This window comes from Babylonia areolata, chromosome 7 (genome assembly GCF_041734735.1).
Source record: "Babylonia areolata isolate BAREFJ2019XMU chromosome 7, ASM4173473v1, whole genome shotgun sequence".
In the NCBI taxonomy this organism is placed as follows: domain Eukaryota; kingdom Metazoa; phylum Mollusca; class Gastropoda; order Neogastropoda; family Buccinidae; genus Babylonia; species Babylonia areolata.
The window spans coordinates 41,846,344-41,862,424 of NC_134882.1; the positions used below are offsets into that span (position 1 = coordinate 41,846,344).

General features: G+C 46.3%; 1 protein-coding gene across 1 annotated transcript in view; it reads left to right on the forward strand.

Moving 5' to 3' along the window:
* Positions 1-4,825: 4,825 nt before the first annotated feature.
* The window catches only part of LOC143284042 (uncharacterized), a 13,285-nt gene continuing 2,029 nt past the window's right edge, over positions 4,826-16,081 (forward strand). Inside the window, exons 1-8 of the mRNA XM_076590646.1 lie at positions 4,826-4,912; positions 6,093-6,238; positions 9,292-9,729; positions 10,680-10,906; positions 11,413-12,102; positions 12,383-12,483; positions 13,389-13,561; positions 15,047-16,081. The exon at positions 15,047-16,081 is cut by the window's right edge and continues 2,029 nt beyond it. Coding sequence (XP_076446761.1) covers positions 6,110-6,238; positions 9,292-9,729; positions 10,680-10,906; positions 11,413-12,102; positions 12,383-12,483; positions 13,389-13,561; positions 15,047-15,247 — 1,959 coding nt within the window. The 5' untranslated portion in view covers positions 4,826-4,912; positions 6,093-6,109 and the 3' untranslated portion in view covers positions 15,248-16,081. The remainder of the gene's footprint in view (positions 4,913-6,092; positions 6,239-9,291; positions 9,730-10,679; positions 10,907-11,412; positions 12,103-12,382; positions 12,484-13,388; positions 13,562-15,046) is intronic.

Genomic DNA, 16,081 nt, shown 5'->3' on the forward strand with positions numbered 1-16,081 from the left:
CCATGGAGGTCCCTCCAGCGTGAGGCAGCGCCGGGTTCAGACCCTCAGCGGAGAACTCCCGTAGTGACAGGAGCAGGAGGGGAAGCAAACAAGCAAAAAAAAAAAAAAAAAAAAAAAAAAAAAAAAAAAAAAGCGTGGAACGAGAAACCACCACCGGTTGTATTTTGTGGAGAATAAAGTGTCAAGAATATAACCAACATCTTCTCGTTGTCAGTTTTGATCTGCACTCCGGAATCTGCGATGGAGACAACATATAATTGTTTTTCACGCAACTTACAGTCTGTCAAGATCTCTGTAAATTCTCAGAAAAAAAAGGTGCTGGGGTTTCTTCTGTAACACAAAGGAAACGCAGTCTGTCTCACCACGCTGCACTGATGGAAACCCACGAAGTAAAATCTGAAAACATTAGCGGAGTCCAGGAAACACACGAGTTACAGACGAAGCCATTCTGCAGGGGTGGGAGGAGAAGTGACGAGAAGAGGGGCCAGAGAGAGGGAAGGAAGAACAGAGGAACGAGAATTATATCGGAATTACACGAACTGGAAGAGGTGAGGAAACAACGACATGAAACACTTTATATTTCAAGAAGGTGTCAAAGAGTGTGGGCTGATTCATATACGCTGCACAAAATCTGCTTTTAAAAAAAAAGGAGGTGGTGGGGGGCAAAACCCGACCTAGGTATAAACGCAGCATGCTGGTGAGACCTTAAGAGCTTAGCCTTGGTATGCATGAAACATTAACCGAAAATGAAATGAAATAACCAAACAGAAAAAAATAACAAATAAATACATTTAAAAAAAACAACAACAGAGATACTTTGGCAAATAGTTGAAATAAAATGGGAATGAAAATAAGCCAAAGTTCAGCGAACTGGCGCACACTCTCACGCGGTGTATGCTCATACAAGCGTGTGCTTTCACACACACACACACACACACACAGAGGGAAGGAGAGAGGGAGAGAGAGAGAAAAAAAGAGAGAACGCACGTAATGGTATGAAACAAAGAAGCAATGACGACATAAATCAGAACCAGCGGGGCCATATGCTAAATGGTCATATGCCGATATGTAAGACCCAACATCGTTGCTTTTTTGTTCCTCGACCATCCATATGTATAGGCATGTGCATGACATGGTGTCGTGTCTGTAGGCTGGTGCACAATGGTGAGGCGATCGTGTTTTTGCATATATACGAGTGTCATTCAATAAATAAGGTGAATTTTTCGGTATAAGGACTTCTAATACAGATAGAAGCTTACTTTTTTTTTCTTCTTTTTTTTGTTTTACTTCTTTTTCACATGGATTTAATTTGTTTTGCAGATTAAAAAAAAAACTTTGAGAGTTTTGGCGATTAACAAAGATGGCCGACCAAGAAGCATGCTCCAGGATTGAACAGCGGTCAGTTATCAAGTTTTTGGTTGCTGAAGGGTGCAAACCAGTTGAAATTCATAGGAGAATGTCAACTGTGTATGGTGCCACATGTTTCAGCCGAAAAAATGTATACAAGTGGGCTAAATTGTTTAAAGAAGGACGGAGCAGTGTTGAGGATGAAGACAGGCCTGGAAGGCCTACAGAAGTGAGGTCTCCTGAGGTGATCGAATCAATCAATGACCTCATTCAGTCTGACAGAAGGGTGACAGTGGATGACATTGCAAGGACTTTGAGCTTATCTGTTGGGACAGCACACAAAATTGTCCATGATGACCTTGGCTACTCGAAGGTCAGCTGCCGGTGGGTGCCAAAGATGCTTACTCCCGAACGGTGCAGACCATCAACGAGCTGGACTGGGAACTGCTCCCTCATCCCCCTTACAGCCCAGACCTTGCCCCTTCAGACTTTCACCTGTTTGGTCCCTTGAAAGCGTTCACGAGAGGCACGAAGTTTGAAAGTGACGATGAAGTCAAAAGTGTTGTGAGCGACTGGCTGAGACATCAGTCCAAAGATTTTTACGCTGAGGGAATACGGAAGCTTGTGCACAGATGGGGAAAGTGTGTGACAGTGCTGGGAGACTACGTTGAAAAAAAAAGAGAAAAAAAAGTAAGCTTCTATCTGTATTAGAAGTCCTTATACCGAAAAATTCACCTTATTTATTGAATGACCCTCGTATATATATATATTATTTTAATGCATACAGTCCGTTTATCTTGCCTCTGGAAAACAATGATGATGAGGATAGTTCAGCGTTCAGCACTGCGGTCAGTGAACCACAACCATAAAACCGACAGGGAACTTTTTTTTGTTTCGATTTACCACACAGGGGGCAGTAACCAAAGACTTTAAAGCAAAAACAAACTACATGTGTCAACTGAATAACACACACACACACACACACACACACACACACACACACACACATATGCCTTGGACATCCATGAAATTACGTTTATACAGAGGTGTTTTGAGGCTTGATTGAAACAGATCCTATTTCAGCATGATGATTTTTCAGATACATTTCATTTTTTTAGTTTATATATATATATATATATATATATATATATATATATATATATATACACTTTTCTTCTTTTTTTCTTCTTTTTTTTGTTTGTTTGTTTGTTTTTGCCGCCCCATCATCCGAGGCATTCAGTGGCATTATTCAGACAACGTTCCACCCCCCCCCCACCCCAACCCGTCCTACCCCCCGATCCCCCACCCAGTCAACAGGGCACTATCGATGTTGTCTCGCCAGGAGGCCACACAAATGGAGACCCTGCACTGCTGCACAGTCCCATCGGCGGTGCTCAGCAGTTCTCGGTGTGATTCCACAGATACAGGACACCACTTACTAAGCCCCATGCTGACAATAGTCGCGGAGCCAGACTGAGCCAACATGTCCTCGCGAGTTGAGACCTTCGCCATTTTCCCTCCAACGATAGTCTCCCTTGAGCCTACCGATACAGAAAACGTTGATAGGAACTGATCCCAAGCATGGAAGTGGAGTGGTAAACCGGGAAGGAGGTCACTATAAGAGCAGGAAACGAATGGCCTCAGAATATGAGGCTTTTTTCTCCTTCCTCCCCCCCCCCCCCTTTTTTTTTTCTTTCTTTCTACATTTGAACGGGATGAGGATAACGATGATGCAGGCTGGAGGATAACGAAAGTGACGTGACCCAGGAATGGAACTCAGGCAGGTAGACACTGTAGCCAGCAGCATGCCACGCCACATGCCACGCGCCACACGCCACGCGCCACATCGCTACTCACCCAGACAAGCCAGGATTCTGGGATGAAGGATGCTGGTGACGAGGTAGAGGACAAAGCAGACCACGAGGGCCAAGGAGGCCATCTCCACTCCTTTCTCGTATCTGAAACCATTATTTCAGCACATGACGTTTCCACACACATCAGCATGTACGCACGCACACGCACGCGCGCGCGCGCGCGCACACACACACACACACACACACACACACACACACACACACACACACACCGCATGTATATACATACGCAAACACTACTTCATCCTACATCCCACTTTGCATCCAAACTATTCTCAACCTACTTCACCCCCAGCCCTATGTCACATTCCCACGGGCGCACGCAAACACACACACACACACGCGCGACCACATCCGCTGCCACCACCACTACCACATCACTGCATCCACCACCACAACCATCATCATCACACACTCTATCATCACCACCACCACAACTACCATCACCACCACCACCACCACCACCACCACCGCAACACTGCATCCACCACCACAGCCACCATCACCAACAAGATCAACACTATCATCACCACGACAACAACTACCACCACATCAATCACCACCACCACCACCAGCACTACATCCATCACCACAACCACCACCACCACCATCACCACCACCACTACTACATCCATCACTACCACCACCACCAACACCACCACTACATTCATCATCACCATCACCATCACCACCACCACCACCACCACCACCACTACTACATCCACCACCACCACCATCACCACACCACCACCACCACCATCACCACCACCACCACTACATTCATCACCACCACCACCACTATATCCATCACCAGAAATATCATCAACACCTCCACCACCACCACAACTACCACAACCACAACTATCGCTACAACCAGAACCACCACCACATCCATCACCACCACCACATCCATCACCACCACCACCACATCCATCACAACCTCCACATCCATCACAACCACCACCACATCCATCACAACCACAATCACATCCATCACAACCACCACCACAACAACTACAACAACACCACCACCACCTCATCCATCACCACCACCACCACAATAACAACACAAACACCATCAACACCACCTCCACAAGCACCACAACAAGCACCACAACCACAACTATCACTACAACCACAACCACCACCACCACCACCACCTCCACAAACACCACAACCACCACCACATCCATCACCACCATCACAAAGACGACAACAAACACAGACACCATCAACACCATCACCACAAGCACCACCACAACAAGCACCACAACCACAACCATCACTACAACCACAACCACCTCCACCACCACCACAACTACCACAACCACCACCATCGAACCCGAGGTCCAGAAGGATGAAACTGAATATGTCCATTCCAGCCTTGACAGGAACCAGGGGACACGAGAGTAGTATTATTGTTCTCTGTACACTGATAAACCGTGTGGTTTTCAAAGAATCAGTGTAATTCAATCGCGTGCTTGATTTTCGCGCGAAACAATGAAAATCTTGATCAGAGGTAAAAACAATTTGTGCTTCTCTCTTTTACCTGCGAACTGTAAGAATTTTTGTATTACCTGACTGTTTCACGTTGGTATAAAAGGACGTGTTTTCTCTGGATGGATTACTGTTTTTGCGAGGTGTTTCCCACTTCACCACCAGGGCAGTACTTGCTTATAGCTGTGATTCAGGTAATGTGTGATTGTGTGCATATGTGTGTGTGTGTGTGTGTGCGTGTACATGTATCTACACACACACACACACACACACACACTACATGTATCTACACACACACACACACACACACACACACACACACACACACACACTACATGTATCTACACACACACACACACACACACACACACACACACACACACACACACACACACACACACACACAAACACACGTGTATACATGTTTCATCTCTCTCTCTCTCTCTCTCTCTCTCTCTCGATATATATATATATATATATATATATATATATATATATATATATATATATGAGTGTGTGTGTGTGTGTGTGTGTGTGTGTGTGTGTGTGTGTGTGTGTGTGTGTGTGCTATTTCGTGTATCTCAGACATTCTACTCTTTTTTTTATATTTTCTTTATGAATTATTCTATTATTTATTCTATGTATTCTCTCTCTCTCTCTCTCTCTCTCTCTCTCTCTCTCTCTCTCTCTCTTTGAGGGGAGAAGGGTAGAAGGGAGGGAGCCCATTAACTGATGTGTTCAAAATCGAGTAAAAGTACGCCTTGAGTTTGAATTGACTAACGATGGAAAAAGGAAACATTTATCAGAAAGAACGCATCTCAGAAAGTACAATAAACAAGCCGCCGTGGCGAAATGGTTAGCGTCGCAGACTGACGGCTGAGAGGACGTGTGTTCGAATCCCAGTGGAGGTGGGTTATTCGGTTCGCGATCGGCTCTCTCTCCCTTCTCTTTCTCTCTCCTGGTGTTTAAGTATGATTCCAAAGGTAACGTTACAGTTGCATTGTCTACAACCGAGATACCCTTTACGAATGTATGAATGTGATTGTAGATGTTAGCATTCATAGTCCTGTTTTGTGTTGTTTTTCTTTTGTTTCCTTTCCTTTTCTTTTTTTTTTATTTTTTTACTCTTAGCAATAATTATGTTACCGTTTATGTTGTTTTTTTTAATACTCTTAGCAATGTGTTAATTTCTCTGTATACCGCCGTTATACTTTTGTTGATACATTGTCCATCTTCCCAAAGGATAGTATTGTCAATGGCGATAAAACAATATCCGTGTCCGTCTCTCTCTCTCTCTCTCTCTCTCTCTCTCTCTCTCTCTCTCTCTCTCTCTCTCTCTATCTCAAGGACTCTCAAGGACTGTTTCATCAACAGACAGCAGCGAAAGAAAAATGGACGGCCACCACGCAAAGGATGATGGAAAAGGTCATCGACTGACCTTGACTCGGAAGCTGATGATCTGCGCACAGTTTACGGGAATGGAGGCGACCTTAAACTTCCAGCAGATCTACACCGTGCCTGTGAGGGAGAATGATGATATTGAGGAGGAAGAGAATGACGATGACAGCAATAACATACAGACGATAACGTGGACGAAGATGATCATGACGATGATGATGTTGCTGATAATGGAAGTGATGGTTTTGTTGCTGTTCTTTTTGTTCACCTTGTTGTTGTTGTTGTTGTTCTTGCTCTTCTTCTTCTCCCTCTTCTTCTTCGTCTTCTTCACCGTCATCATCATCATCATCATCATCATCATCTTCTTCTTCTTCTTCTTCTTCTTCTGTTCGTCCTTCTGATTCGAAGATGACCACGACTTCCGTGTCAGATGGAGGATGTGTGACTGTGTGTCTGGAGGCTGACTGGTGAGTCCAACACGGGCCCGGAAAGCTCGCCCACATGTGGGACACGTTTGTGTATGCGGTGCTGCAGTACAAGTGGAGGTAGCTTGTGTCTTGCTCGCGGCACGTTTCCTCAGCGGAACGTTTGTGTTTCTTTAGTGATCTTGATTCGCCAGGTTGGGCGGTCCAGAGCAAGCGATTTCCCAGCTACCGAGATCAATGTTGAGGTCTTAAAGGGACACTTTGAGAAAGTGTTTAAAACGTTTCTTTACATACATACGCTTGCCCTGGTTCTCCATACAGCAGCTGCTTGGCAGTCGACTGTCAGACATTCTGACGACATGGTCAGCCTTACGGGCTTTATGTAGGAGTGTATAGACACTGGATGTTACTTCGTTCCTCCGTGTCCGGGACTTTGTGCTGCCATTGTATGTGAAGAGTTCTGCGGAGGCAGCTCAAGTAGGAATGGTTTAGCTAATTAGCTTGTCTGCTGTAGACAGTCCAGGGTTCGCTGGCATAGTCGGAATGGTGGTGAGTACCACTGCTTTGTAGACCTACAGCTTGTTAGAAAGGTTGAGTCCTGTCTGCTCACATACATTCTTATGGGGTCTCCCAAAGGCGACACTGGGTTTTGCAATTCTATGGCTGATCTCTGCATCAATATACACCACTCGTAAAAGAGTACTGCCCAGACAGGTGAAGCTGTCGACTGCCTGTAGCTTCTGGCCCTTTCCTGTGATGTGTGGTTCCTTGTAGGGCTTTCCGGAAGCGGGTTGATATATAACGTTGGTGTTTTTGGTGCCGATTGTGAAAACGAAATTGTCACAGGCTCTTGAGAAGCAGTCACTGCATTTTCTGCTCTGTGCTGATGTTAAAGGCGTAATAATCAGTGAATAAGAAGTCTCTGATGATGGTCATTTTTGTGTGTGTTTTTTTGTTACCTTTCTAACGGCTTGCAGGCGCTGATGGTTGAACAGTCCACCGTCAGTTCTGTACCTGACGTGTACACCATCCTGGCATTCGCTTAAGGCGTCATTCAGCATAGCAGAGATCATGGTGAAGAGTGTAGGCGCGAGAACGCATCCTTGCTTCACACCATTTGCCACAGGAAAGGCTTCAGACTCGTCACTATCACCCATACCTTTCACCACTATGCTGAACAATCTTGATGAACTTGCAAGGGCAGCCAAACTTCTGACTTCCACAAGCTATCTCTGCTGACTGCATCGAATGCCTTAGATCGACGATGGTCATGAAGGGGTCAGTGTGCTGCTGTTGCTATTCTACCTGGAAGTCCCACGCTTTGCAAGGAAGCCACACCGGTGCCATGCTCATGGTACTGGAGAAGGCGACTGAGAAGGACGTGAGCCAATATCTTCCCAACTATTGACAGGAGAGAGAGGTCTTAGTGATTGTCACAAGCCTGATGGTTGCCTTTCCTCTTGTAGGTGTGGACAGTGCTGGCATCTTTCAACTGTCGAGGGACAGTTCATTCGTTCCACATGGCCTAGAAAAGCTCAGTCAGCTTCTGAATCATGAATGGGCCTTCTGTTTCTCAGACTTCAGTAGGGATTGAATCTGATCCTGGTGCTTTGTTACAGGAAGGTTTCTTGACGTGTTTTTGGACTGCCACTACTGTGGGTAAGTTGTCAAGGTCCTGACTGATCTCCACTCGAGGAAAGTTAGCTATGGCCTCATCATTGATTATGGCAGGACGGTTGAGGACCTGTTTGAAGCGTCCATCTCCCCACAATGTTCTTCTTTTCTGTCAGCAGCAAAGTCCCATCTACACTGAGGAGGGGAGAGGAGCCAGATGATTGAGGTCACAAAAAACATTCAAAGCATCGTAGAAACGCTTGGTGTCATGACTGTTTGCATAACACTGGATTTCATCAGTCATATTGCTGAACAAGGTGTTTTGCATCTCACAGAGTTTCCTCTGCATTTTCCTTTTTGCACTGGCGAAGGCATCTTCCTACTCCTCCTCCTCCTCTTCCTCTTCCTCCTCCTAGTAGTTCATTTTCCTGTTCTTCTCCACCTTCTCCTCTTTTTGTGTGTTATCTGTTGTTCTTTTTCTTCTTGTCGGTCTTCTATGTCTATCCATTGTCTGTCTGTCTTCGAGTGGTTGCTATTTGTATGAGTGCAAGCTATTGGGAACATTAAGCATCAAACTGACGTTTTGTGAATTTGTCTTGTGCATTTGAAAACAACAACAACAACGAAAGTCTGTATCACCTTGTAAACAGACAATAAACTAGCGAAACGAGAAGGAGAGCGAAAGTAGTAGCGAAGTCACGGACTGATGACTGGATGGTCTCAAGTTCGACTCCCATCAGAGGCAAACTGTCACGAGACTTTTCTGTCTCAGACAGTTCCTGCATGTAACTAGTTGACTATGCCTAGGAATCAACGGAAAAGGCTTGAGACGAAAAGTCACACCAACTTCCTTTTGACAGTAAGCGTAGTTTACATTGCTTAATGAATTCTGCGCGTGACTGTTTCTCTGGCCTGCCTGTCAGTTTGAAAGGAAGCGTGGAATACAGCACTGTTATGTCATACTGATACTTCTCGTGCATTGCTTGTGTGGCGTATACCACAAGCGAATTTCTCTTCTTGAGATATTTTCTAATTATGTATTCTGCATACATGCATATTCACATGCATGCATGCATACCAAGCATCCATGCACATACAGACATAATCAAAACTGTACGTCTACCATCTCTTCCCAGGTTCTGCAGACCCTGGGGTTGCCGCTAAGCCTGTCATACACCCTGGGCTTGGTGTCTACTCCCTCCTCCCTCCTTCTTCTCCCTCTCCTGGGCTGGCTTACCGACAGGGGACGCAACCCCCAGCGCCCCAAGTTCGCCTGCATACTTTTAGCCGCTGGTGTCCAAACTCTGGGAATGCTCTGCCTGCTTTTGGCGAACGCTATGCACCTGAGGGACCTGAGGAATTACAACGGGACCATCCGCAGGGAGACTGGCCCTGGAGGTCCATCGACCGAATCAGTTTTGTCAGATACGGTCGGTAACTTGTCTGTCAGTGAATGCGGGGAGAAAATGAATGGTTCGGGCCAGGATTGGAACGGCTACGTCTTCGCAGATCCCGAAGGAACAAGCTCCTCAGCAAATGGATCAGTTGATATGGTTGACACTGACATTCCAATAGTGAGTTGTTTGTTTCCTTATAGAGACAGAGAAAAGATTATATCTGACTAGTTAGTTAGTTAGTTAGTTAGTTGGTTAGGTGGTTGGTTGTTGGTTGGTTAGTTCGTTGATTGGTTGGTTGGTTGGTTACTTATTTACTCATTCAGCTTTGTAAAACAAAAATTTCAAGAAGAAAAAAAGATAAATACATATGCTAGCTAACGAACACATCAAAATGTATTCAGGAAATATGGGTCATTTATATTCATTCCCCTTACTGAAGTTTGTTCATATTTATTAACGTCCATCGAAAGGCTTTCAAGGGAAATCATGTGCCATGACCTTCGCGTGAATATGGCACTGCACACTGCTGAACACCGTGCATTCAGAACGTCCAGTGTGTCTCTCCCCGGGTTCCAACACGCTTCAATTCACCAACGCTTTGTTCTCCCTACTTTCCCGTCATCGTGTCAGCAGGGTCTACCACGTACACGCTCATAGTCATTTCACCTTTGCACACACGTTGGTTTTACCAACAGGTGAAGTGATGCTTACATTTCCTGATTAAAGCTTTTTTTTTAAAATTCCAACTTCAGAAACCGAATCAGGGCATTAATTTTGCATGGGTATAGTACATCTTTATTCGTCCAATTGGAAATTATTGATTGTTACAAATCAATATATAGGCATCGAATATCTAGGCATATACCCGCACAGATGGAAAATACTGGTCATATACTCATATGCAGTTCAGATTCAGAATGCACTTGTTAACAGGTGCTAACGCCATTAATGAACTCAACCAAAGTATATTCGGATGTCTATACTGCTGTAGTCTGGTGCACAAGGCATAGGCGAAACGGACAGACGTGACTAGTTTGCAGGCAAAACGCGCGTAAGCGAAAAGTGCGTAGGCAAAATGCGCGTAGGTGAAACACGGTTAGGCGAAACGTGGTGTACCGTATCCTCAGGTACCTGTCAAGGCCGGACTGGCCATGCTGAGTTTCATCCTTCTGGACCTCGGGTTCGATTTCTCCAACAGCTTCATCAAGGCCCTCATGGTCACGTGCACTGCACGCGCAGAGCACACGTCACTGATGATGACGGCGGTGGTGACGGGGTCAGTGGGGGGAGTGGTCAACTCAGCTCTGGGGGCTGTGGACCTTCCCTCGCTGATGGGACTGAGGTCTTGGGAAGGGTGAGTGTCTGGGGCTGTGTGGTGGTGATGGTGTCTGTGGTGATGGTTGTTGTTGTTATGATGGTGCTGGTGGTTGTGGTAGTGGTGATGGTAGTGGTTGTGGTGATGGTAGTGGTTGTGGTTCTGGTGGTGGTGATGGTCGTAGTGGTGGTGGTTGCAGTGGTGTGGTGGTGGAAGTGGTGCTGGTAGTGGTAGAAAAAGAAGTAGAAGCAGCGGCAACGGTGGTGGTTATGGTAGTTGTAAATGCCTGCACTCGGAATCGCTCTCTCTCTCTCTCTCTCTCTCTCTCTCTCTCTCTCTCTGTGTGTGTGTGTGTGTGTGTGTGTGTGTGTGTGTGTGATGATATTTTAATATACATACTTTTTAAAACTTACTTATAGCTTACTCAGCTTTAACTTGTTTACATTTTGTTTTAACATTCACACGTTTCGAGCAGTGAATTTTATACAGATGATAACCCAGTCCTGCATCCTGAGTCTACCTGACCTTCCTGACCGTGGTTTCAGAGCCCAGCTGACCCTACAGACCAGTGTCCAGGGTGTGGTGCTCGTCCTGTTGGTCATTCTCGGACTTCTCTCCACTCTGACTGCCTGTCGCAAACAGCTTCGCCAGCTTCAGGAAAACCAACGTGGAACAAGCTCCATGAAACCCAAAGAAACCAAGACGGCACTCGCAGAAAATGGCTCGACCTCTAATAACGATGACATGGCTTCAGCTCCCAGCGATACTTCCAAGATCAGCTCCGTGAAAGACGCGTTTGAGAACAGCATCCGATCTTTGGGAGAAAGCAGACTTCTGCATTCTGTGGAGGAGACTCCCTCGTCCTTGGCTGAGGATCATCCTCTCCTGGAAGACGACGTTGTGGACGAGGAGGGGGGTGGGGGTGGATACCACGTGACGTCATCACTCTCTGCTGGTTACGGCGCTGTAAAACCTAGTGCCCAAAGTCACGGAGGAGGAGCGTCCGTTGAAAAGGCGCCCGTACGAGGTGCTGGAGGCTTGGTTTCCGGAGGTGGTGAGGCAGGCTGTCAGTCATGTTTGCAGAAGCCGAAAGTCCGGATCGCTCTTGTCTGCTTAACGACGGGTTTTGCTACAGGCTGTTGCGTGATGTATACGTACAGCATGTCTGACTTTGTGGGCAAAGGCGTATACGGGGGAGACCCCAAGGCAGAGCCCGGGTCCGATAGTTTGAGCAGGTAGGTTGTGTGTGTGTGTGTGTGTGTGTGTGTGTGTGTGTGTGTGTGTGCGTGTTCATTTCAAGAGTACTCATCATCAGTAACAATAGGCTGGGGGAGGGTTAAAATGAAAATAGTTTGGATGTAAAGCGGGATGCAGGGTGTAGTGTGTATGTATGTATGTTTGTTTGTGTGTTCTGTGTGCTCGTGTTCGCATGTGCATGTGTGTCAGTGTGTGCGTGCGCCCGTGCGTACGTGCTGATGTGTGTGGAAACGTCATGTGCTGAAATAATGGTTTCAGATACGAGAAAGGAGTGGAGATGGCCTCTTTGGCCCTCGTGGTCTGCTTTGTCACCTACCTCGTCACCAGCATCCTTCATCCCAGGATCCTGGCTTGTCTGGGTGAGTAGCGATGTGGTGAAGAGGTGGCGGGGGGGAGGTAAAGGAAAGGGAGGGGTAAGATAGGGGGAGGGGGGAGGATAGGGTAGGGGGTGGGTACGGGGAGTGCGTAAAGTAGGAGGTGTAGGATAGGGGGAGGGGTAACGGGGGATGGGAGGAGGAGGTAAGCTAGGGGGGTTGGGAGAGGGTTAGGACAGGGGAGATTGGTAAGATAAAGGGGTAGGTGTAAGGTTAGGGGAGGAGTGTGAGGGGTAGGATAGGGGGAGGGGTAGAGGGTAGGGTAGGGATGGGGGAGGTTAGGGGAGGTGGAAGATAGAGGGAGGGGTAAAGGGGAGGGGTAGGATGCTAGGAGGGATGAAGGAGTTGGAGGAGGTTAAGGAGTAGGATGGGGGGGGGGGTTCCCCTTAACTCGTGGCCCCAAATCCTGCCCTGTGTGCGCAGGTGTGGATGGAGGTTCTCTGAGGATCCCACCCCAGGGCTAGAGGTTGTAGCGCACCTCTCGATCGCAAGGTGAACCCATCGTGAGATGCATGGCGTATTTCAGTGAGTGTAACAGTGCCACCTGCTGAACTGCCCCGTCCTGATGATAGGAACATCACCAGTTGGTCCAGGGCTGCGAATATCGTCGCCAACCCTCATTTCTGAGGGCCATACCCCTATCCACCACATGGGGACCCGCCGGGTCGGGGATGGTCGCCCCGCTACTGGGTTAGGAGTTGCTGTGTCCGTGGATCATCATCATCAACAACACCATCATTATCACCATCTTCATCCTCACCATAACCATCCTCATCATCATCATCATCGACATCCTCCTCTTCCTCCTCCTCATCGACATTATCATCATCATCATCATCACCATCCTCCTCCTCCTACTCATCATCATCACATCAGTGACGTGTCTACAGGTTTCCGGGTGGAGTTCCTGTTGCTGCAGCTGCTGATGGTAATCGCCATGATGACGGTGGCCTTGACCTTTCGACTGGAGGCCGTCATGGTGATGGGGGTGGTGGCGGGGACGTTCCGCACGTGCCTGTTCTCCATGCCCTATGCCGTCACCAATGACATAGCTCAGAGCATCGTGAGTCCTGGAGCCATTTATGCCGTGTCATAACCTTTGTCACCATCGATATGTAGAGGTCACCATATTCATAGCTCTACATATGTTTATCTCTACATATGTATAGCTCTAGCACTGCAAAGATGAGTCACAGCCAGGTCTTGCCTCAACGATTTAGCTCACAGTATATAAGTACTAAAGTCAGTTATGCTGTCATGACTGTTATCACCACCGTATGTTTATCTCTACAGATGTATAGCTGTAGCATTGGTAAAGTGAGTCAACGATTTAGCTCAGAGCATAGTGCTGAAAACAGTAAGGATGTGTAAGTCAGTTTCCCTCCCTCAGCTTCTTCTGTCTCCCTTCTGCGCTCTCTCTTTCTTTCCTTTATTTCCTTCCATTTTGTTTTTCTTTAGTATAACCTTTCCTTCCATTCTCGGCCATATGTCCGTTTCTATTTCTCTCTCTCCCCCCCCCCCGCCCCTCACACCCCCGGCCGCCCCCCTTCATCCAGTTTGTGTCGTTTCTTCTTTCACTCCCATCCTTCCTACCCGTCTGTCCTACCTTCTTTCGTTACTTGCTTCCTTCTTTCTTTTCTACCTTTTTTTTCGACCCCCCCCCCCAACCCCCTCCCCCCCTGTTTGCCATCTTTATCTTTTTTATTCTTTTTTTTTTTTTGTCCATCCTTCTTTCCATGTCTTGTTTCTTGCTAATCTATCCTATTTTCTTCCCTGCTTCCTATCTTGATTTCTCTCATTCCTTCGTTTCTTGTTTTGCCCTTGGGTATTAGATGTTTAAAAATAATATAAAAGAAAGAAAGAAAGAAAGAAAGAAAAAGCAGTTGCGCTAACTCCGATACAAAAGTTCGTATTTTAAAGGTTCATTTCGTTTCGTTTCGTTTCGTTTCCACTGTCCTCCCTTCTTCTTTTCTCTTCCATATCTTCTTTGCTGCCACCTCCTCTCCTTTTCTTCTTCATTATTTAAAAAAAAGATTATCTATTCATTTATGCATTTTACATATTTATTCATTTTTTATTGTTATTTGCATTTATATATTCTTTTTTTCTTCTTAGATATATATATATTCCCCCCTCAAGGCCTGACTAAGCGCGTTGGGTTACGCTGCTGGTAGGGTATCTACTTAGCAGATGTGGTGTAGCTTATATGGATTTGTCCGAACGCAGTGACGCCTCCTGGAGTTACTGATACTGTACTGTGGAAAGCCTAAGAGTCTGGGTCGAAGCCCCGCCTGGACTGGAGTGCTGGGCCAGTCTGACCACTAAAACGTCCCCGGGAATACAGCCGACCGGCACAGCCCCAGCCTTCAACAGGACTACTTTCCAGTGAGGGGAGAGGGTGGGAGCTGAAGGCCAGGGGGGGTGTGGGAGGTGGGGGGTCGTCCTTTCCATTCCTTTCTTTTTCTACCTCCCATGTTGTTGGGTTTTTTTGTTTGCTTGTTTATCTGTTATATATTTTTTGTTGTTGTTGCTGTTGTTGTTGTTTCAGGCTTACGAAGGCAGCGGCAGGAACCCAGTGGGTCTAGCTCTGTCCCTAGTGGCAGCCAGTCTGCCTCTGTCCTACTGCGCGCTGTTCACCTGGGTGGGCGCCGTGGAGGAACTGACTGGAGACGTCTCCACCCCGCTGTGGCTGGGAAGCGGTTTTGGTATTGCCGGTGCCGTCAGCTTCCTGTTTGTTGGGAAAGTCTGAAGACGATGTACGGGATCAAGACTTCTTTGACAGTGGTGAAATCATGCAGGGTTCGATCTAGTCTGAACCATCTTCGCGGAATTTGTACGGAACTATAGCATAAATCGGCGAATATTCTAATTGAACGCTTTTACTTTTATGAATTTTTTTAAAATGTGAGACATGAGAGAGAAAAAAGCCAACTATCAAACAAGAAAATGCAAATCAACAAGTCAAATTTCCTTAATAACTGAAAAATAAAGCAAACAACCACACACAAGTCAACATAAGAACACGTAAATTTTCCGTAGCCCTTGACTATACAGACTCAACACCTCTATCATCACCTATATCATTATTGTCTAGTGTGTCATCAGTCAACAGCATAAAGTTCATTGTATGATTATATCAGGCATCGTAAATTTCAATGAAATTACTTCTGTGTTGTAGCTCACTATTTGGGCAGTTCTTTACGAGCTGCCAGCAGGCGACATTGCCGGCTTGTTTGTTTCAATATTAGAGTGGCCTGCCCCTGGTTAGCAACCGCAACAGGAATCAACAGCTCTACAAATATTCAGTCTTTTCTCTGTTTTTTATTTAGTTGTATTTAGTGTCTTCGATGTGTTAGCTTACCTCTGGATTTCAGGATCAATGTCCTCAGTTAACGCGGTGATCTCGGTGGGAGCTTACTGTAAATATACATCTAATGCGTCGATAGTAGCCTGCCGAAGAACCCACTTACAGCAGGACTAGGTTTTCATCCTCACTAATAGGTCTGTCGCTTTCTGTAGTTTGTTTTTCTTCCATCGCAACCCATCAAAACGGCGTAAAAATCAAATTGATGATTGTGGCCGT